The following is a 24,542-nucleotide window of genomic DNA, read 5'->3' on the forward strand; positions in this document are numbered from 1 at the left end:
CACAACATAGAAGAGTTCATAGCAAAAAGATCTCTGGCACCTGCTACAGGTTAAAAACCTTGCACTCTGACAATGAACAAAGAAGCACTATCACTTTTTGGTTCACAGACACTATGAACACAATCCTCTTACTCACTCTGCTGTATAGTACTTTGCGTATGGGCATTAGGTGACTGAAGGAGGGTAGAGCAAGTGCCAACTGGTGTACAGGAATGTTTACAAGCTGTACATTCAGAAGATCATAACAGCATAGTAGCAGAATAATGTCCTAAATTTTTGCATAGGGCCGTTTCCTTGGGCTGATATCTTGCAAATGTACACCCCTCCCCTCCTTAAAATATGAGGCCATGTTGGTGATGATTCCTTGTCAGTTCAGACATTAATTCATGTGGCTGTCCAAACAAATTTACCCTCAAGTACACCAATCAACCAAAAAAGCGTACACACATAGGGTGCAAGCCAAATTTAGTAGAATATGATTTACGGAGACAACAACAATGGTATAGTTACATCAAGAGATATGGGACTGTAACAGAAACTAAACATATTCGATAAAGCAGCAGAGTACTATGCTATAAATCTATATAAAGATGTTTATCAAACACCTTCAGCTACTGTTAACTGTACCTGTCTAAATGATTAATTGTTGTTAGTGTCTTCTCCAATCATCTGTGTCAGAAGTTGGTTCGATATTAGATGATCTGGGCACATGCTATTTGAATTGCTCAATGTATTCTCTAGTTCGTTGATTTGGACAGTCATAGTGGCATTTGAGGATGGTATTAGACAACTCCAAAATTGATTACGTTATGTACATATAGTGATCACAAATAAGTGACGTTGAACACTATGCGGAAACATGATTACAAAAAACAATGGTGTGTTTATTAGAAGTGTAACGTGGTAATATACGGTTAATTTTCAGAAGAATAAATTCATTACAGTTACAGTCCAGGAGAGCCTTAGTGTAATCTCAGCATGTATTTATCTGCAAACTACAGTTCAGCAAATTGGTTAACAATCAAGGTAGATTCTTTAAGACCCCCCCCCCCTCCACCGCGCGCGCGGTGAGGCGATTCAACGCACACGCGCCCCCCCCCCCCCCCCCCCCACACACACACACACACAGGGGTGGGAGAGGGGGGAGAGGAGGGGGGAGAGGAGGGGGGGAGGGGGAGAGAGAGAGAGAGAGAGAGAGAGAGAGAGAGAGAGAGAGAATACAGCATGCTAACTGTATCAAAGATAACCCAATTTCAATGAGACACAATGAATCACATAACAGAACTTGGCACAAAAGGTATACAAGCAAGTGCAAGCTTTTAGCTGAACATTAAATGGAACATCAAATTGAAAGATAGTTCTACTACAAACACTAGTTTCAATATCAGAATGACAGAACAATATAAAGCCTACAGGTACAAAAATATACTGCACCTCTTCCTGCTAGGCGATGAAATTTTCTCCATGTGAGTGGCCCAGACACTGTGTATGGTGCTTCCCACAATCTTGTCGTGCATTTCTTCTGGATAGCTTCTTGAAGCAGAGGTTGCAGAGTTTTCATCACCCTCACTATGTCCTGATTACACTGTGGTCCCATTGCACGCAAATATGGCCACCGATGTACACAAGGTACATTAGCCCCTTTTCCACTGTTCTGCATCATCTGCTGCCTTTGCTGCATTTCCTCAACCTTACACATTGCTACAGTTGTACTTTCCAATAGCGCTTGCCTCCCCTGTTCTAGTGCCATGCAAGTCACTTCATTGCTGTCCGTAAATTCTAGCACATTCACTGTCGTACCATATGGGACGGCAGGGCCTGAACTTCCACGGAACTGCTTCGACGCACGATAAAGTGAGTTACTGGAACTCTGGACGATAACACACTGTTCCCTTACGAGTTCTATAACATTCTGCGGTACCTGGTCCACTAAATCACTAGCACCACCATTTTCTGTACTTGATTTTTCACTACTAGAAAGCAAGTAGGCCATAATTGAGCCCTTCCGACGTTCACTCGGGTCTTCAGCGATTCCTGTAATTTCCTGTTCGTCTTCATAGAACAGACCAGAACGGTGAGAAAGCCTTCTGTTCACAACGGCACTAAAACCACAACTACAGCGAATAGGATCCTCTTCAGCAGCTCCATTCATGACAGACGTTCCACCGTGATGTCCTGGAGATGAACCCATCATTCCATAAGGTGGAGGTGGTCCACCCATTCCTATAGTTCCCACTGACAAGAAGGGAGATGTAGGAGGATATGGTAAAGAAGTAGCAGGTGGCTGAGAAGGTGGATCTGGCAGATAGATCCCCGCATCAGCACCACGGATGTTCCCTACTACTTTGAGACCAGCATTACACACACAAAGTGTACAACTGTCAAAGTTGTGATCTCTAAATATATTGAGTGCAGTATCACTGAGTAATATATTGACAACAAGCGAATTGGCTTCAGGGGCACGGGCCATAATGGGTGTGGGAACTGGCTCAACAGAATTCAAATTTTTATTGAGGTAGGAAGATGCAGTGGAAGTAGCCGGACTGGGAAGTTCATAAGGTGGTGGAGGAGGGCAAGGAGTCCTGACACCACCTCCACGGAACTGTGACTGCATATGAACAGGAAGCCCTCCACTGCTCATGGCAACAAGAGTCATTGGGCTCGGAGGGAAGGGGCCAGCTGGAGATATCGCTCTCGGGTGCGGAAGCTGGGTGTGGTGAGGATGTGGATGATGGGGGTGGGATACCTGAGTTGTATGCGGATTGCTAGAAACTGAGTTAGGTCTAGAATTTGTACCAGCATTTGAGGAAACCGGGATGTTATTTGAATGACTCGATGATGCTGACTTCTCACTGACCTGCTGTACAGGAGGATATTGCCACGACGGTTTGTAGACACAGTTCGTTGGTAAATTCACAGGGGGTAAACTCTGGCTTGGTAAGTTTGTCAGAGGTGCATATTTTGATGAGCCAACAAATCTATAAATTGTTGGAGGCCGAAAAACGTAAGACCAGTCCTCAATATTTTCCTCTTGTGGACTGCCCATATTAGGATAAATTTCTTGTTTGAACCTGGTACTACACGTAACTGAAAGGCTTTCAGTTAATTCACCAAGAGCACCATCTGATAAATGACCACAAGGTGAAGCAATAGGGTTGTGCTCCATTGACGGAGGTGTGGGAAACATTTTAGACAGTTCTTCAGGACGAAGAATTCCAGATCCTCCACAGCTGTTCAATGATGTATTGCCTCCACTTCCTCTTGGGGGTTTAACCAGCAAACTGGTAGATGCTGTATCATCTGACAGACCTGCAGGCTTGTTTGATCCTGGAGGAGTCTGCACCTGCAACTGCCAACAAATTTTCATTGTTTAATTTATGGAGAGCTATGAATATGTTCACTGATAACTCTAAGCAAATATGCAAAACTATTATTATATTATGCATAAGTTTTAGCTTTTTTTTGTTAATGTTGGTCATCATCTGCTGTCATTTGTTATTTGGAGTGCACAATTTGTAAATATATCTCAAATTATAGCAGTTTAAATAAGGATTTTCCTATCTGTGGGCTAAGGCTCCAAGCAGAACAAAAGTAATATTATCGACAGCTTTCTGAATGCAGTGACACTTGTGCAGAGAATATCATAGAAAAAGGCAGCTAAAGATTTAAAACTTTTCCTATACAGAGCTCCATGTTCTATGCTCCCTAAAAGCTGATGACTCCATCATTATCCTCCCAGCAGATGAAGGATCTACCACTGTGGTACTTGACCAAAAGGATTGTTAGTGAAAGTGTGACATCTCTACATACAGCATCTGCCATCAAGATACCATCCTGTGATTCGAACTGACCAGCAGTCCCTCCCTAAAACATCAGGCCCCTTGCAAGGACTAACAGCTCAATCCATAGAACCTCTCACCCGACCTAAACCATGCACCCCCATTTCTTCTTAAGGTCCACAACCCCAATCATCCTCGCTGTCCTATAGCTGCTGGCTTCAAAGCACACACCAAACATATATCTGCCTTAGTTGGTCAGCACCTGCAACCTATAGTACAAAGACCTCCCTCCTATATCAAAGATACCAACCATTTTCTGGCTCATTTTAAATTCGTGCCTGTCCCACTACCACCACACACCTTGCTTGCCGCCTTCCTCTACACCAACATCCCCTATGTAGATGGTCTGTCTGTTGCTGAACATTTCCTCAGTTAGCGCCCATCTGATACCCAAACTGTGACATCCTTCCAACTCGCGTTAATCAACTTTATACTTACCAACAACTACTTCACCTTTGAGGGACAGACATACAAACATATCAGGGGTACAGCTATGGGAACCAGGATGGCTCATTCCTATGCCAACTTTTTCATGGGATGCTTGGAAGGGGCTTTCCTGTGAACCACAGGTCTTCAGCCCCTGGTTTGGTTTAGATACACTGATAACATTTTTACCATATCGACTTATGGTGAGGCTGATCTGTTAAAGTTCCTGGAATCTCTGACTATCATCTCCCAGTTAAATTTAATATGGTCCTATTCCAAATCCCATGCCACTTTCCTTGATGTTGATCTCATCTTCACTGAGGACCAGCTATACGCTTCTGTCCACATTAAACTTACTAACAAACAATAGTACTTACATTATGACAGTTGCCATCCTTTTCAAGTCAAACATTCCCACCCATACAGCCTTGGCATTTGAGGCAAACATATTTGTTCTGATGCAGACTCTTTACAGCAGTATACCTTCATTCTCACCTCAGCTTTCACTGGATGTAACTATTCCACTAGTCTAATTCAAAAGTAGATTTCCCGGGCATCATATACAATTGTGGTAATGCTGACCACTCCAAAAAACAACTTTGCAGCACACCACTACTCACCCTGTGACCATCCCCACTGCAAGATTTGCCTTATGCACCCTCCTACCACTGCCTATACCAGCCCTGTAACTGGCAAAACATATACTATCAAAGGGAGAGCCACCTGTGAAATGACACTTTATAACCAGCTGTTATGTAAACACTGTTCCGCTTTTTACGCCGGCATACATGTAATATCCAGTTGCAGCGCATGCCCTAGAAAATCACAATTGTGGGCTCGGTGCTTGTTTCACCACACACGCCAGACCCCAGAACTCCACAGGTGAAAACCAGCGCTACAATATATCCTTTGTTCTCACCAACCACCTGGTCTTAATTTATGTTAATTCCTTCCGTCTCAGCATTTCTTCACAGTAACTAGTCTTTTCTTCACTCCTTTTTAGTTTTACACATTTTTCATTGCCTTACGCATCTATTTTTCACCCCTCCCCTCTCACATCTGTCACATATAATGCACTTAGCTTTTACTCTTATTAACTCATGCACTCATATCTTCAAATTTGTTTGATGCATTCCCCAACTATCATCTTTCCTTCTCATCCCATCTGGTTAAGTCTCCCCTGACTTGCAGTTCTGGGTGACTTTCCTGAAATCTACATCTTTTCCTAGACCTTTACAGTCCTTTTCCTTTGCCCCTCTTTCTTCCCCTTTGACTTTTCTGCCTGAAGAAGAAGCCACTGGCTCCAAAAGCTTGCCTAATTATGACTTTCTTTTGTGTGTGTGTTCTGCCACCACTTGGTGCGCAGATTTTTTTATCTATCCAATTAAATTATTAAGACAACAACTGTGACATTCTACAGAGTAGTACTTCTGAGACGAGTAATTTGATCACTGACGAACCAGCTGAACTGCCACCAGTTAGTTCATGAACACCACTGACTACTCCTCCCCCCAAAACTGTTAATTATGACAAAACAACCATGTCAACAATAGGAAATAGTAATATGTTGCTTGAGGCTTTCCCGACAGACTAGTTGTAAGTATGTTTCTCGGGCGAGACGCTAGATGTCATCAGGAAATTTCAACACTATTTTGTCGATGCAACTGACAGACATTTTTAGGTGCGGTGAACAATGTGTTTGCCACAACTGAAGATGTCAGTCTGCTTCGCTGTCAAAATATTGTGAAAATTTCACAATGACATCAGACACGTCGCCCATGAACCATATTTACAAAAAGAAGTGGTTTTAAGCTCTGGTTCATGAAAGAAAATTATTCATCAGCAGGTGACAATGATGTGAACTATTGCATAAAAAGACGAATCCTTTACTATGAATTACTTTGCATGAATTTAAATGTAGCAATTACTGCCAAAATTCCAATGCTTCGCAACTGATCAGACAGACTGTCTCAAAAGCTGATGCAACACGATAATGCATGCCTGTGTCTTGCTAACATTATGAAAATAGCTGTACAGGGGTCTTGAGTTGGAGGCTACTCTACTTCTGCCATGGACACCTAATATTGTGCCCTCAAGCATCCAATTTTCCCATTCAGTCTAGGAAGGAACTGCTTCATTATTGAAGATGCTTTTCACACACACTTTCTTAATCTCCAAATGATGTTTAAATACAGGCAATTTGTACGCAAAAGGGCCCTTAGGAGGAAAGTTGTGGGTTAGTTTTGATTTCTTCCATTTCACGTGTTTTTTTTTGTATCTGAATCCGAATCTAAGGTTTGCCAACAAAATTTTGTGATGCAAAATATTTTTCGATTGTAACTCAGAAACTATCAAATTTTCGCTAAAAACATCCCCCATTCAAAATGGAAGTACATAAATTTTCCTACATATTTCACTATTTAGGTTTTTCCGCCTGATGAACCGCTGGGGCACAAGCGCTAGTTGAAAACTGGCTTGTTTTGGCTGTCTGAACAAAAGCCCACTTTTTCCGCCCCAAAAACTCTAGTTTATTATTATAGGCTATAAGTTAGTTTATTCTTCCTACTTTCATTTTTGAGAGGTGTAAGCCTAGACACTAATGACTGAACAATCCGAACCTATACCAAGACTTGCCATCTACTAAGAAAAACAGCTGGGTCCCTCTAAATAATGACGCACATATAATTTTTGCTCATAATAACAATGTAACATATAATAATATGTAATAATTTTTTAGTATTTTCCATTGGAATTTCAACTTTGTTGTAAATGAATTTGTAAAATTTCAACCTTCATTAAATAACTAACATCATGCAATTTTTTGGAAATAAAAAATTGACTCTTACCTTTACACAAAATACCTAAATAAGGGACATGCAGGGAACTGGAAGATATTACTGACAGCCTTTAACAATAAATTAGAGTTTTGGAGTTGAAGTTAAGTGTTTCTGAGGTATAAGCAACAAACTGATAGAAAAAATTATATGTTTTACTCCTTTTTTTGGATTTTTTCAACATCACATAATATCGTTTGCAAACCAATGATTCGCATTTTTTAAAAAAAAATAAAACACACACACACACACACACACACACACACACACACACACACACACAAAGTGTAGAATGGAAGAAATCAAAACTACCCCACAATTTTCCTGATACAAATACAATTTGACTGGAATATTTATTAATGGATTACTATATGCATACTAATCATCTAAAAAAAAGTTGGAATACTTTGCATCAACTTAAAGAAGACAATTGCATTACTGAGAAAATTTGAGAGAAGAAAAAAAATAAAGTAGCACAGAATGCTTTTCAAATTCATGAATTGGTGCTAAGTTTTGAGATACACTAACTGCTGACACGGTTTTGATAAAGGATATTAAACTTTAATTTGTCATTTAGAGTTACAACAAATAACATGTAGCATTAGGACACAAAATGTTAATGACCAATAGTAAAGTCAGTAACTGAATTTTTTTTTTATATGAAACACAATATTTTACCGCTTCATCACAGGAGGCTTCATCATCATTGTCAAATATCTGGTCCAGGTCCCTGTATGAGGGTTGAAGACCTTCATTTGTAAACAGGCTATTTGGGACTTTATTTGTAGGCCCATTGGCATTGACAGGATCAAAAGGACCAATGGAATTGCCACTTTTCCTGTCTTCTTCCTGTGAACAAATGGAAAAATTATTAAACGGCAAAACTAAGAGTTCTAAATGAAATTGCACCATTATGCAGAGGAAAGGCAGAGTCTTTCAATTTCAGTGGTTTGGAATGCTATACTTCAGTAATGCTTTACTCTGAAGGAATTAAAAAGATGAAAACAGTGTATCACTGTTTCTGTTTCACTTACTTTTAATGAATTAGTTCGTTTAAACCCTTCCATACTGACAGAAGGGGCAGCCATATCATCATCAAATTCGTACGGATCAGACCTTTTACTTAACTGAACACTCTCAACCTCCATCTGTAATAAAAACCATGACTAATACATTTCTCTCTACATAATGATTTAGTTAGAACAGTGAAGTTTTGGACAACTAGTATCTAAGTTTATTAAATCCTCACAGAGAATTTACCCATATGTTTTATCATACAGTTTCCGCCATAGTTTTACAAAGTTAAAGCAAAGAAACAGTGTGAGATTGAAGAAGAAGTACTCTAAGCATGAAGAATTCGAAAAACAGACATTCAGAGGAACTGCGGGGCTAAAATGAAAAACAGTATAACATGCAGGGAAAATGCATTCCTTTCAACATCAAGTTTCAAATGAGAACACAACATGTAAACTTTGAGATAACAGAACCAAAAATCTTTATGAGAAACAAATACTACTGGAAAGCGTCAATCATATCCCCCCCCCCTCCAAAAAAAAAAAAAAAAAAAAAAAAAAAAAAAAAAAAAAAAAAAAAAAAAAAAAAAAAAAGGGCACCCAAGCAAATTTCCACAGAATGCATCATTCACATTCAAGGTTTCATCCTTTACACAACTTAAATACTCCAATGCTTCTCTAAACTACTGACTTTACCACTTCTAAGGGAAAAAAATAAAATAAAAATGCTCTCACCATGAATTCATTGCATGAAACTCTTACCGCATTTCAACAATTAATGATTAATATAATTTAGGAACTAACCAGCAAGCTCATAAATGTACAAGTAGTACATATTACTATAACTACATTGGCATAACAGACAATAAGAATTTCACGTAAATTTCACTGGGAGGATTGAGAGAAAGAGAGAGAGAGAGAGAGAGAGAGCTGATTCAGGTCAAAAGTGACCGAACGGAATCTGGATGGTGAGATACAAAAGAATGCCTACTTGAAAATAGAGGGTCTCATGATCATAATGCTCTCAAGAAAATAAATGGATAGATAAAACAATAATAATAAAATACAATAGCGCCATGCAATACTGAATAATTTTTAACAAATTTTCATGCAATGAATTATAATTACTAAGCAAAGATTTTCTTATTTTCATATTTAAAGTTATCTTCTTGTATGTTATGTCCATATCTCTTGCCATTTCTCCATTTTAGAGAAGAGACTGAAATTAACAGCATGATGATCTATCACACTTTAATGTGCAGAGGGAAATGACTTTTCAAGAGAAATCCATAAACACATTACAGATGGAAGGCAGTAACTCTTGTTAAGAGTTCTCTTTACCTTACTGTGTGTGCCTCACGTGAGCACCACAGTAAACCAGCCAAAGATGGTGCCCATGTATTTACAATCTGTTTGATGGGTCACTGATATGGGATCATACTTTCTCAACAAGATTTAATAGCACACTTTCCAATTATCAAATAATTGGTGGCAGAATATTTGAAAGCACATTCGAGAGTAATCTGTGGGCTCTGTTACGCAGATTGTGTTTCAATTTTTCCCCATTATGTACATCGTACACTCTTCAGGTAACTCCTCCGACTGATGCCAGCAGTAGTCAACTGTTCACCTATTTACACTGCTATCCAATGAAGATCTAAATATTCAACAGCACACTACATACCCACTAGAATTTTGTAATAGGGGGTTTGCGTGTGTTGCTCTGTTATGCATCTACAATAATACCTTATAATGGATCGATAGAAAGCAACAAATTAATGGTTTGCTGACACGTAAGAGAATCCACTATTTAAACCTCGGAATTTCAATCTCAAAATGTTGCAGCAGGACTCTTACAAACTCAACTGGTATTCCATACTGAATATATGGCAGAACAACCTTGCAGCACTACATTTTGATGGTGCACAATGACTAATTCTCAGAAAGGTAATGAACATATCTTCTTCGTTTCCAAAATCTTTATATAATTAATGTTGTTTCCAAATAATAATTAACAGCCTTATCACACTAAATGAAAGAAAATTAGGTTTTAAAATCCCACTGATGTCAAGCTCATTAGAGATTGAGCACAAGTTTAGAATTGGGAAGGATAAGGTCTCTTGTCCATGTCCTTTTTATATTAATCATATAGCTCCAGTGATTAGAACAGGGAGAAGCTAAGTCTGGATGGCCTACAGAGATTTGACCTGCCATTGTCCTGACAAAAAACTCAGTGCATTATCACTGCACCATCTTACTTGCTGAATAAATCAACATTTTACCATAGGAGAAAGAAGAATACAGTGAGCATGATACAGTACAAACCATCATGCCACAGCCAGGTTCCTGCTTAATCTCTTGTCTCATAAATGGCTGGGACATGCCATTAGGTGGTGACGCTGCATGCTGATGCGAGGAGTAGAGGTCACTGGGACTCATCCGGCGAGTATAAGCTGAATGCCTGCTGGGATCACCCGACTTCGATTCACATGGCTTAAATCGCTTCACAGGATGGTTCAACCTGCAAAAAGTCGAACAAAATAATTTATAAACTCTGAATGCATAGTGATTTAAAGGAACTTAATAATTATGAGAGACTTGCTATCTCTTGTAAAGTACACTGATAGAAGATGAACACCAACAACAGTAAAACAATGGTAAAGGAGTGCAGACAAGCTAAACTTTGTGATGCTGTGGGGTTTAGCTTACAAAATCAGACACTAAAAGCAGTGAACTAGTTTCACTCTTTGTTTAGCAATGTAAGCATGACAGAAGAAAACGGATAGAAAATACAGATTTGCAATAGCAAAATAAAATCTCTCTCTCTCTCTCTATCTATCTTTCTTTCTTTCTTTCTTTCTTTGATGGAGTGAGGGGAGGGAGTGGTGCATGAGGGAAGAAAATGTGTAATATAAATGTCTTCCAAAAGAAACTGTTTGGGGTGTAGGCTTATACAGAAATGAAATGTGGATAATAAAGATGACAGTCAAGAAGAGAATAGAAGCTTTTGAAATATGGTACCGCAGAAGAATGCTGAAGATTTGTTAGGCAGCTCAGCAGGTCAAATATATAATGAAGAGGTATAGAATCAAAATGGAGAGGGAAAAACTGTATTGCATTATGTGGCTAGAAGAAAGCAGAGGTTGACAGGACATATCTTGCGGCACAAAGGATGGACTAGCGTGGCAAGCTACATTAAACGAATCTTCAGATTGGAGAACACATCATCATTATAAATACTACTGTTATGGAGTAATTCCCTGCACACAAATAATATGCCCCTTATTCAATCCCATTAAATTGTTAATAGGGTAGGATTCGTCGACAAAAAAAGTATGCAGTTTTTATTAGAAAGATTTACTTTTTTGTTGTTTTAATTTTCATAACTTAAGAGAAATCAATAGCGCTCAGGTCATCACTCTGATAGACAGCCTCAAAGCTGCAAAATGCACAACTGCACAAATTTCACATATATGAAATGATAAATATGTATGTAGTATATTAAGAAAGCAGTTTTGTCAGTTTCAAAATCTAATGAGAAAAGAACTCAAAGTCTAATCTGCAAGTAAGATAAATGTATTAGTAAATAAGGAAATAACTTGCGAGTCAACACCTGTTTATCATCTTAAGTGTGTGATATTCTTCACATCAATGCTGCTATAATAATTCATGATTAGTAATTATGGTTTAACCCTACCACTGCTGTGGACATGTATACACATCCTGCTATGACATTCCCCAGGTGCTGTGGATGTGTGTGCATATGCCGTTTGGGTTTACCTACAGTGTTATGGACATCTGTAAGCGTCCTGAGCCGCCGAACCCTCACTGCTGTGGACGAGTTACACATTAAAAAGTAAGTTTCAAGTTTTTATCATGCAAAGTGTGTGCCTCATTGCTTGCTACAATTTGCAAAGAAACTCGTTTCAATATCTTGAATCAATATTCAATATGACGACTGTTGCAAGCACGTGATTTGTGTTGCGCAAGGAGGTGAATGGGCGCATTGCGTGCGACTATCCGTCAGATATAAAACTCTGTGACTCGAGAATTAAACATCTTTCTGCCTTCAATTTTAAATAAAATTTCGATACCTGACCTACATTTCATACATGGCAATGTATGAGGTACAGTCAATCATTGCAAAGTTTATGCAAGGTGTTTCTCTCTCAGAAAGATCTTTAAAATTTCATGCAATGTTTTACTTAATTTCATGAAGCACACTAACTACAGCATATAATGAAAAGAAATTCATTACCTTATTGAGGAAAGATATCACACTGTAAGATGTAAAAAATTAAATTTTCTTCCACTAATAGTTTTAAAAAAATCGGATAAGTATTTTTTTCTCAGCACAGGCACCAACATTTGACGAGGAATGCAGCCATAACAAAAGCTGCCCTCAGCCGGGAATGCAGAGAGCACGTCTCTAGCAGCAAAAGGCTTAAAGAGAGATCTCCAACAATGTTCCATCATAGCTTGCAGGTAATTTTGGGCACCCGCCTGTGCTCACTTGATGGACACATGATGTTGCAAGGAAAAGATATCAGCCATTATGTAGCTTATAATGGCTGGGCCTTAAAGCCTTGCTGTGCATGCCCGACAGTTACTTATAAACAAGAATATATTAAAAGCCAATCATCATCTGCTACTGAATTTATAATAAAATTATGTGAGGCTACTAAAGACGCTGACGAAACTTCAAAATATGTGACAGGCTCAATGTACCTGGCAAATTATAAATACATAGTTTGGCAACATTGCTCATTTAGTGTCATGTTCACAATATCCACACACATGCAGAAATGTCTTTTTAGTAGCAATAGAGCAGTGGAACGATACATAAAGAGATATTATAATAGCTTAATTGCGTCAAGAGAACAAGTTTCTTTACGAAGAACCAATATACAGCAACAGATTTTATTTTAACATAATAGAGAAAGTAAAGCACAATGTCAGATATTTTCTACTGCTTAGCTGCATTATTATTAACAAGAATCTTAAAATAAGGAAGACTGATAAATCCTGAGAATGTGATAGCTGTGTTTGGAAGGACTTCTGACATCTTATATGGCCTTACACATAAAACTTCCTTGTATGTAATATACAATGCTTCTTGATACAAAGTCAAAACTGTTACTGTATGAAAATGGCTTCAAAGAAGGAGAATAAAATGGATCAGGAACATACATGGATCTCAACTGATGCACTGACACTGACTGATGCATGGACACTGTTGACATTGCAGCATTATGGACTGTAGTGTTGTCCCTGGGAAAAAGCACTGTCCCATGTGCCAGCCTTGGTCCTTGTGTAATCAAGTCTGTCTCAAATGACTCAATAAAGAAAATAATAAGTCCTTTTTATGGTTTTACCCTGTACCTGGTGTCTGTAGCTTACAGAGTAAATCTCATCACATTCTTCATTTTTTCCCCTTTTATTTTTTACCCTTCTTTTGTGCACTTTCACCACACAGTCTGCGAAAACCGGTTGCTTGAATTTTTCAATCTGATAATGCAACGAAATCACGAAGCTGAACGGAATGGTCTGTGGTTTGTAACTAACCATACCCATACAATGGCGTAAGCTTCCGCGACCAGTGTCAGTTAACATCAAAGTTTTCCAAGTATTGTATTGTGCTGGTTTCTCCAGTACATTGTCGACATCATCTTTTTTAAAAAAAAAAAAAAAAAACCTACAACAACAACACGGAGCGTCAGAATAAAACCTCATACTCATTTTTTACTGCACACTCACCAAGCATCAATAGCAGAGTAATCATACAACAACTTCAGAGGCTGTTCTTCTTCCATAAGTATATTTTCATATTCCTTTGAAGTAAGGATGGGTCGCTTGAGAAGTGGAACTTCCTGCATTGTAGTTGTTGGATGTGAGGGTGCTGTGGAGTGGGCACTTGCAGGGCCTTGCGAGCCTCCCACACTATCAACAGCTTTTGTTGCAGGTTCAACACTTGATGTAGTGGGATATGGTGAAAACACCTGTGGACAAAGCATACTACATAAAAAAGAGAAACTTCACTATCAAAAATAGATTAGAGCATATTTAGAACAGTTTTCTTTTTAAAAGCTACAGCAAAAGAATATATCTCTGAAGTCCCCGTAACCATAATGATCTGCTACTGTTGCAGAATAAATAGGAGACAACAAGATTGTTGATGATTGCAACAAACTACATGAACTATATGACAATAACATGAAATTATGTCTTGATAACAAAATGTGTTAAAGATTGATAGACAGACAGACAGATGTTGCCTGATAAAATTGATATAAGCAAATGGGACTTTAAAAAGCAGAATAAATAGTGTCGCAGTCTCAATGCCTTTGCCTCAGAATTATTCTCCAATTTTTCAAGTTTATCGATGTAACATGTTTGGTCATTCCTTGGATTAGGAAGCATTTGGTTTTGTCTTGATCTTGTTTGTTGCACAGAAGAAGCCAGTTATTTGACAAGTCATCAGATATGTTTACCCTTGCACTGTTCATACAATTATTTTATAAGGCATGTTTTCACAGGCTTGTATTACAGTGTGCTCACTTCCTTCATATTCCACAGAAAGTGAACACTATTTAAAGTTCTGTACAAGGAAATAGATCATTTTACAGAAAAGTTGAAGAAAGGCACAAGAAAGAAGTTCAAACTTCCTGGATGGGCATCATAATAAGAACTTTGATGTCCACTAGAGTGTCTAGAATTTATCTTAAATGGTAAAGTTTAGTAACTTTTTCTCTTAATATAACTGCTAATTTTAGCTTACTGTGCACACTTTCATTCATCAGAACCAGAATAATTTTCAGTCTGGACAGGAAGTATTCATTTCACAAAAAATGGCAACAAGAATAATGGTTGCCACATGACCACAAACATCCTCCAAACTAAGCTCAGGCAACTAGCAGTGCTATCAATCCATTATCTCCCAAATAAACTTTATCACTGAACATTTAAAACACAACACAAATGAATAAAAATTACCATTATTGATCATACTTTTAATATTAAAAACGGTAGGGGGTAGAGCAAAATCTAATAACTTTTTTTTTAAAAAGCTGATTACATTTCATTATTTACAAACTGGTTCACAACTTTTTAGCCAATATTGAAATTTGCAGGCTGACTAGGATGTTCATGTTGTTTTCAGGTAATAAAGAGCAACAGCTGTGAAAAATGTGAAAATACTGACTGACAATTTGGTAACTAATGTGGTTTTCTAACGGTCAAGTGTGTATGCCACAGACTGTCTTTCACTTTAAACAAGGTAGACCTGCTTATCTATTTAATGCTGTCTTAAGGAATTCAGAGTGTTGAAGTTAGCACACTAATAATTAACATCAACGAACAAGAAATTTTGGCCTAGCTTTTACAAGTTGTTCTCATTTCCTCCTTGCATGATACTGTTGCAGCTACGGTAGAAGAACATGGTGTGTGGCATACAATTTACGAAGTCTGGGCACTTCTATACAATTTTTCTTTTGGGAACTGCAAGTAACACAGCAACAGTCACATCTTACAGCTTCAAAAATGATGATATTAGTTGACATTAAATATAATTATTATAATTTTAAACTGTACACTAATATTATCAACCATTAAGTTTATCAATTATTGAAGAAAGATGTGCTTTAGAAATATATCTTACCTGATTAGAAACAGAAGAAACAGATTTTGGACCATTGAGGTCCGAAGGTGTGGCTGCCGGTGTTATCTTGTCCTGAGATTCGAGAGGTGTTGCTGGCTGAGGCTGACCGCCAGTTGATGTTGGTGGATGTGGACTCAGTGTAGGCATTGTGGGATCAGCAGGGGGCACAGAAGCTGGCTGAGAATGCGGATTTGGAAGAGGGGACGGAGCAGCTGATGCAGGAGATCCAACTGACGGCACAGGCAGAGAATCGTTAAGACCTCCACCACTGTGCAAGTTGGGCAGCGGGTTTGGAGTCATCGACTGACCCCGTGGATAGGAAGGTGGGCCACCTGAAGGAGTTCCGGAACCAGCCAGCCTGAAAGAAGTATACAAATTGTGTAACAGGTAAACAAAGAAAAGCAATCGTCTGAGCTAAGAATGAAAAATAATTAATAAATCATTCTTTTGTCTTGTGCTAGTAGCCAATACTTCAGTAGTATTTCAAAGTCTATCTGCTGGTCTGAGATGTGAATTACAAACAAAAGGTCAAAATCCAGGGATACATTTCAATATGAACTGAGAAACTGGTGTATTATCAACACTGTTTACTTCAAGGTGCAAATTTTTTCTTACTACTTAAATGTGTGATGAAGTTGACCCTGTCCATTAAATTGAAAGAGAGAGAGAGAGAGAGAGAGAGAGAGAGCGAGAGCACTCATGCACTTGTAGATCAAAAGTCCATTAATAATATGGTGTTATACCTACTAAATCAATGACAGACTTGTAATCTGTCCACTGCTCAAAATAAATTCCAAAAGAGAAGGATGGGCTGGCAAGTACTTACCTTCAGCACTGCAACACCCAGCACAGGAGATCAACATGCACAACATTAAATAAAGCCAGTGCACCTAGCTTTCTGGAACCATAGGTTCTTTCTTCTGGACAAAAGAGGAGAAATATACAGTCAGCATTTAAGTGGGAAAGGAATGGGTGAGGCACTCAGAACCCACGCTAAAGGAACCATCCCTGTCTAAGGTGGAAAGGAAGCCAGCTCATCTGTCTCTTACGGAAGTAAATAAAAAGCCAGCTCATCTGTCTCTTACGAAAGTAAATAAACTTGTTAACGGGTCTCTGCTTTTTATACAAAATTAAACTTCTCCGGCAACACTTACTTTTCCCTACTGATATCACAAGCAAATGAGACTAGTGTAGTTACTGAATATATTCAATGTGTGTCTTTACCAGGCTCCCTTAAAGGCAGCAAGAGTGTTTTATCATGGATTATTACTTGCTTCATATTAGACATCTACAGTTTGCTTGTATTATGTAGATCTACTTAAAAATGTGAATAATAAAGCAGAAAGACAAGTCCTGACATGTGTAGAACAATATTATTTTTTCTGGAACTCTTCACATTTTTTGAAAATACAGTGTAACCCCACTTTTACATTCCGGGAATTAGCATTTCCTGCCGTTTACGACCCCGTTTTTTTCCCGGTTCCATCAAATTTCCTATGCCCACAATGTTAATTTGCACCCGATTTTGCGCCAACATATTCATCATTTTCCCGTGATTTATGCATTACGAAAAAATGTTTCTGAAGAAAAAAATGGCACGATTCTGGCCATCCAGTAGTGTTTATAAATATTGTGTGTTTAAGTTTCTTGACACCACAGCACTCCACTCCGTGGATTTGAGCCAGTAAACGTGTAAAAGTTTGAACAATTCATGCTGTATCTCCCGCCGCTGCCAAGCTCTACTTGGTGTTGTAGCTGATGGGAGTAACTAAGTTCTTTCGAATGAAGATGTCATGACCAATCACAATCAATTCCAAACTGTCTCTATTGCACAAATGTAGTTTCATGATAGTTGTGATCATTGTAACACCTTTGTCGAACCATATTTAGCATGTTTCGGCCTATGGCCACTTGGAGCGCTGGTTGACACCGTCATTCACTTTGCAATGCTCAAATGATGTTTTTAGTTTAAACACAGAGCGGGTTACGTATTTTATTCATGCTGAGCAAAACAGGTTTCAAGAATTTATTCTCATTGTCAAGTGCAGTATTTACATATGTATTTTTTGTGATGTTACACAAACAATGTGAGTGACAGTTTGCGTGAGTGTGTGGTTTTCTACATAACTGATGAGGCACAGTACCTAATAACCTCAAAAAGATGACTACAGCACAAGAGATGCAGAATAACGCACATTCAAACACCGTACAAAATACTTATGTACATATTTGCACTTAACGAGAAAAATTTCTCGAAATGTGTTGTGCTAAGCATAAAAAAAATTTGAAACTAGTGTAGTATTTCATTCTTTAAATAATGAGTGAAAGTTGCTGGCTTTCAAAAACATCGATTATGACACATGAAATTGAGTCAAACGGTCCTACTTCCCAGACAGTTATAAGTTCCAGTTATATCAGCAGTTTTCATTAGATGATAAACCTTCATTAGATAATAAACAAATCCCTGACAAGTATTCTGATGCCTGTTATGTACATATATCATACATAATGTGCAAGGGGGTATCCTATACTTTTAAACCATAAAATGTTATTTCCCAAGTTTTGCATTTTTCCACCATCTACACCTTTTTTTTATTTGAAAAAGTGTAAAAGCGGGGTTTCACTGTAACAGTAGTATAATAGCACCAAAACAAAGGAACTCCACAGTTTACTAAATCTACAGCATTATTAAGCAACATTTAAGTGCAGGCAAATTCTCTCTCATAAATATGAAACTGTGGAAACAAAAGGCGGGAAAAAAAAAATGAAAAACAGCCCCATTCACACTGTCATGATGTACTGCGTAGCAATGTTTAGTAGCACACTTTAATATCTACAATTTTATGACATGTTCAAATGAATAACTATACCAAAACGCCAAGAGTATCAACCTATTGCCAAGAACAATATCAAAGCAACAAAGCATGCACTATTCCAGAATATTACTACTTCTGATAACCAGTAGTAGGATGCATTGTTCCATGCACAAGTACTAATAACGCACATCCAAGTAACAATAATTTTAAGCCTAGCATAGAGGTAAAAGCACAAAAATGAAACTTCCAATAAAACACAACATACTGGAAACACAAATCAGGATTGTGATCTGAAGTTCTATGCCAAACAAGTAAATAGTTATTGTTAACTTAAATACATACCCTGCCAACTGAGGAATTAGGAAAAAAAAACTATGATTAGTGTGTCTCTGCCTTCATTAAAAGGCACCCAATGGCAAATAAGTAATAAGAAGGCAGATCAGATAATTACCCATAAGGCTACAGACTAAAGCAGATTCTAGAAGTCCTGCTACCAAGCCGCCAGTGTTCTCTCATTCCAGATTTTGCATGTTTGATTCATTGAATAAAAAATAATTCCAGTTTGAGGCAAGATCCTTTAAAATTCCACCCAAGAATGTTCTCTCTTGCACAAAAGTAAACAGCTTAAAGCACTCTTAACATGAATATGTAGCAGTGGTCTTTAAAAATTAAAACAAATCCAGTGAAAACATATGCACATACTTGGACACACAACACATGAAGCATAAATTAAAGCACTGACTAGATTTCCTGTTACACGCCTTGTTACAGTGAAGGTAATTGATAAAATTACTTTAATTCGTGTTAGGATTACAAACAGAGGCAAATACATACAACTTTCAAATGCAAACAATCGTATTTTAGCCAGTCATCTATTTAATAGTGACTGAACAAATACTTGCATACATTTGACAAGCATAAATCACAGTCATTGATACGCCCTGCACAGAAGTTACATTTAACACCCACTCACTGCATGAAATAATATTCATCCCATTTAAAAACACGGAATGTGCAATCCATAAGCAATGGCCCAATTTACATGACTGCATTTAAAAGTGATTCTGAAAAACACTCCAAAACGTACCTCCAGAAGAGATCACTCACAACAGTCTTAGAGTAACTTTTGGATGTTACGGTAAATTTAAAGTAAGATAATGCCTGTAGTGTTCGTCTACGAACCTCGAAAGGGGCACAGCTACTTCAAGAGGACAAGGCGCCTCCTCGCCGAGGGGTGGGCGTCGATGGAAAGGTGTCACACCACCCCGCCCGCACCCACGGACACCCTTCTCATTTTTTTCACCCTTCAGAGTTTTCATACCCCCGCTAGAATTAGCTCCACCCTTGATCAGGGCTATTTGTTTAGCACCAGAAGCTTTCTTATACCTGCAAGTTCGGAAGCATTACATTTGTGTGACATGATAGCTTTTACTTACTTACAACATAACATTAACTTTCCTGGTCCTGTGAACTTGGTAAAAAGGAAGCTACAACTTTCACAGCAAGCTCTATTGAAATGCAAATAGAAAACAAAGATTACATGAAAGAGAAATGAAGATAAAATCTACAGTACAACAAATGAGCAATAACAACCCAGTCAAAGTATCTCTGACAACTTAGGATACAAAAGCTAAAAGAAGGAAATCTCGAAGTTTTAAACATGCTACCTGCAATGAATGCAATAATAGATCAAAATAATGTCATGCAATCACCAGATCAACATGTTCTATTTCTACATACACCGAATAAAAGGAACAACTGTATCATGTCGCATACGTTTAGCGTATTGAATAGAGAAACTGTTCACTCTAAACACAAAAATAGTGCGAGCAAGAAACAGCAGTATTCCCATGTCACAAGACTATTATTAACTGAAGTATCACAAGTAGGAATCTTTATTGTACACATTAACATCTATGGTAACATTAAGAATGCACATTAAGTTTAGACATGCTTACAGGGGTGTCTAAGACAACCGTTACTTTATGCCTGGTGAGATTTTTACTACCATATAAATCATAAAACAGGCAGAGATTGAAGTAGAAACAATGAATGTAAAATGTTGCTCTGCAACCTTGACTCACTTAGAACAATTGCAGGGAGCTTTCCTGGTAGGGTCTGCAAACTCCCAGAGGCCTGTTGTGGGCGATGCCTGCTCATGTTGTTCATGCTGTGTGGGATTCAAAGCGTTGTCCTGCCACACATTCTCAGTCAGGCATGCTGCTGGACCAGGACTCTGATGTGAAGGTGGCGGAGGTGGGGTGGAAGTGTCTGCAGGTGCAGTGGTCGCTGGAAGGCTGACGGAACGGAGAACTGCATCTGCAGCTGCCGCAGGAGACAGTCCCAACGTTGCTCGATTTGGAGCCGCAGATGGATCATCCATGTCCGTGACAAGCACATAGCACCTAGGATAGCGCATTTTTGTGCCACCCACCAGTACCTCTACTGCAGGGGGAAGTGCAGACTCTTCACCTCCTCCGTCACGACTTGAGCACTTTGGCCCAAGGGGAAAAAACTGCCGCCAGTCTTCTAAGTGTCGCTGGACTTGCACGTCGGTGCTCTTGTAAACCTGGCCAGTTAGGGTACCAGCCATACCATATGGAGCAAGAATCACTGTAAAATTGGCCCTCTTTAGTCAAGTATTGTCATAATTATGTATCTTAAGGACAATAATAATTAAATATGCAGTCAATTCCGTGTAGATACTAGTGATATGTAGTGGAACATGGGACAGGTCAATCTCATTACCTGGAATACCTGATGAAGAAGCCTGTGCCTGCTGAAGATGTTGCCAAGTTAAACTGCGAACTAACGGATGAGTGCGAACGTCAATACTTGCACACACGGTGCTCTCACCGTGGACAAAAAATGCGAAGGAGAAAGAGAAGTGTGTGCTGAAAATAGAACAATGCAAATCAGTACACATCACATTTAATGAAACCCAATAAAATTGCAATTTTATGAGAAGGAAAGTTGCTACTCATCATATAGCGGAGATGCTGAGTCGCAGATAGTCCTTGCTGTGACTCACCATCTTCGCTATATGACGAGTAGCAACTTTCCTTCTCATAATATTGTTACATTCCATCCTAGATTTTCCATTGGATGAATTGCAATATATTTTTTCACTGAATAATACCACAGTCTTAAAACATTTGGTATGTATACAGCACATTCAATAAGAATATATTGGTGTCTGTTCCTACAATATTTACAATACATGATCCTCTTCTACCTGCTCCAATGTGGACTCCTGGAGCAAGGCCGACCAATAACCAAATCCAAAAACAATTGACTCCTAGCTTTCAGAAATGTCTAGAGAGGCATCAATGCAAAACAAACACTTAAGACTAGGTGCACATGTCATGAAGCAAGGGATGTATCATGGACTTGAGATAGAAGCTGATCATACCTTATGTAGAACAAAAAACTTACAACAGCCCTGTGTCAATCAGTTCTTATTTATTTTTCCTTAAGTTACTAGTTTCAGCATTCCGCGGGTGCCACCCTCAGGCCCCTGACCATTAGAACACCAACAAATAAACAATGTAGTGTGTGTCTGGTGTATAGCACAAGATACAATACAGATACACGACACACACACAAGATATACATAAAACAAGATATAATACAGGTACAGCACACCTGCATTACCTGATGCTCTAATCCTCAGGAGCTTGAGGACGGCACCACAGAAGTGCCGAAACTGTTAGATTTCATCTTGGTGACGAATTTCAGAAAGTTTGGATAAATATGTTCATAAATATTTGTTTTAATAGGCTTGTCTAACTGATTTGTATTTCAGCAAACAGAAATTAAGATGCTCCTCCTACATAAATAATACCTTGGATTTCATTTTTTACTTCCTTTATTCCTTATATAAATTTATTCACACCAATTATGCACTTAAATTCTGACTTCATACCACCAAATTTGTATTTGTGATGAAACTGAAATTCTGAACTTAGAAGCATTTGGGCATTGAAATAAATTTGATGGGATCAAGCGAAAATTTTTGCCGGACCAGGACTCAAACTGTGAGATTGTCATGGAGATACTGAAGGAACTGAACTGGAAGGCTCTTGAAGATATACGTAAACTATCCCAAGAAAGTCTACAAACAAAGTTTCAAGAACTGGCTTTAAATGATTACTCTAGGAATATACTACAACCCCCTACATATCGTTCATATAGGCATCGTGAAGATAGGACTAGAATAATTACTGCATGCATACAGACATTCAAGCATGCTTCTAAGTTCAGAATTTCAGTTTCATCACAAATACAAATTTGGTGGTATGAAGTCAGAATTTAAGTGCATAATTGGTGTGAATAAATTGATATAAGGAATAAAGGAAGTAAAAAATGAAATCCAAGGTATTATTTATGTAGGAGAAGCATTCTTCTCGTGCTCCATATGTGAATAGAATAGGAAGAAGCCCTAGGAACTGGTACAATGGGGCATACCCTCTGCCATGTACCTCACGATGATTTGCAGAGTACAGATGAGATATAGACGCAGAAACCCAGATTTCTCACTTCATGTAAGAGATCACCTTAACTACTATTGAGCACACTTCATGTCCAACCCAAATTCCTAACTTGCTGCACACTATGTACATAGCTTCCCCTGTCCATTATCCTTATTGCTTGCAGCCACATGCTGATTACTCCAGAGGTCAGATGAAGAGCGCATCTGCACTGAAGGATCATTAACTGCTGTCAAGGCACATACATTTGTGTGTCTGGTGCCTGTTCTTTCAGACATGTCCAAAAGAAAAAACACACTATAATTCTTAGGAATTTTAAGTTTAGTAAATTCAACTGTACTTAATACAATCAACAAATGACCAATTATTTCTGTTCACTCAAATATCATAGGTACTATTTCTGGAGTAAAGGAAAGTTTATTACGCACCTGGCACCTATCATCTTTTCTGAGCCTTCATAAGGCTGTATAAACCACTTGCCAAGACGAACAAAATCGCGTGATAACAGGCACCTGTAACAGAAAATATTAAGAAACATGTAAACACACTCGGAATTAAATATTTATATCCCATCTAACAGCATATCTGTGTGTAATCATTTGTTACATTTCAGACAAATTATGTTTACTGAGTAATGAATAAAATGGTACAGATATAGGATCTAGGGATACTCCTGTGTCTGCACATAACTGAGCTTGAACCAATAACATGTAAGCAGGATACTTCTGCCTACAAATGGACTAAATCCATCATGTGCAACACTCTACATGACTCGTCACCTTGACTGAGTAATTGCCAGTTTCTAAAAATAGACATTTTCTTGAAAAGGGTATTTAAAACTATTTCAGCATTGTCCATTCCTCAGTAAATACCTCTTTTCCTGTTGTTAAGGTCACATTTTGCATCTATTCCACCTGCAACTGGACCAGTGTTTCACCATCTACAACTTCAGCGTCTTATTGCTGTGTCTCCTATTGTACTACTGCAGTTCTACATTGTTTCATTGTGTTTTGACTAAAATGTGACAATACTCAAATGCAAATTTAGAATTTATCATATTTTATGGCAATAATATTTTAGTAAATAATTAAAATGTATTTTCTGTTGTTTAACCCTTTCAAAATAACGTGTTGCTATTCTCATATTTCAAATACAAAACAGCTAGGCCTCTTCAAATGAGAATACTGGTTTGAACATTAATTTGGCTCCATAAAAAGAGTACAGCTGAATACATACTCAGGAAACATGATTACAGACTCATTGCCTGGTCCTTCGTTTTACCTTCTTCATAGCTGTGCCAGTTCATGTCACTGCTAACCAAGAGAAAGTTTCATGGTTTGTCAAACTTGAGCATCCTCCCACATTTACTCATGTTACTGTCTTCATCCATTAGGTAGATAAAGACCATTACAGAAATGACCCAGAAAAAACTGAACACAGGATAGTTTTGTATTTTTTTTAAAGGTC

At 38.2% G+C, this 24,542-nt stretch overlaps 1 protein-coding gene across 2 annotated transcripts in view; it reads right to left on the reverse strand.

Moving 5' to 3' along the window:
* The window catches only part of LOC126461704 (mediator of RNA polymerase II transcription subunit 13), a 215,840-nt gene that overhangs the window by 58,024 nt on the left and 133,274 nt on the right, over nt 1-24,542 (reverse strand). The window contains exons 4-13 of one of the 2 annotated variants that reach the window (XM_050096016.1): nt 23,504-23,587; nt 21,334-21,479; nt 20,670-21,198; nt 19,768-19,971; nt 15,770-16,127; nt 13,870-14,111; nt 10,438-10,633; nt 8,134-8,247; nt 7,778-7,948; nt 1,435-3,343 (exon numbers count right to left, since the gene is read on the reverse strand). In XM_050096016.1, coding sequence (XP_049951973.1) covers nt 1,435-3,343; nt 7,778-7,948; nt 8,134-8,247; nt 10,438-10,633; nt 13,870-14,111; nt 15,770-16,127; nt 19,768-19,971; nt 20,670-21,198; nt 21,334-21,479; nt 23,504-23,587 — 3,953 coding nt within the window. Of the gene's footprint in view, nt 1-1,434; nt 3,350-7,777; nt 7,949-8,133; nt 8,248-10,437; nt 10,634-13,869; nt 14,112-15,769; nt 16,128-19,767; nt 19,972-20,669; nt 21,199-21,333; nt 21,480-23,503; nt 23,588-24,542 lie in introns of both variants that reach the window. The other variant, XM_050096015.1, reaches the window with a different exon arrangement.

The sequence above is a fragment of the Schistocerca serialis genome, chromosome 1 (genome assembly GCF_023864345.2).
Source record: "Schistocerca serialis cubense isolate TAMUIC-IGC-003099 chromosome 1, iqSchSeri2.2, whole genome shotgun sequence".
Lineage (NCBI taxonomy): Eukaryota > Metazoa > Arthropoda > Insecta > Orthoptera > Acrididae > Schistocerca > Schistocerca serialis.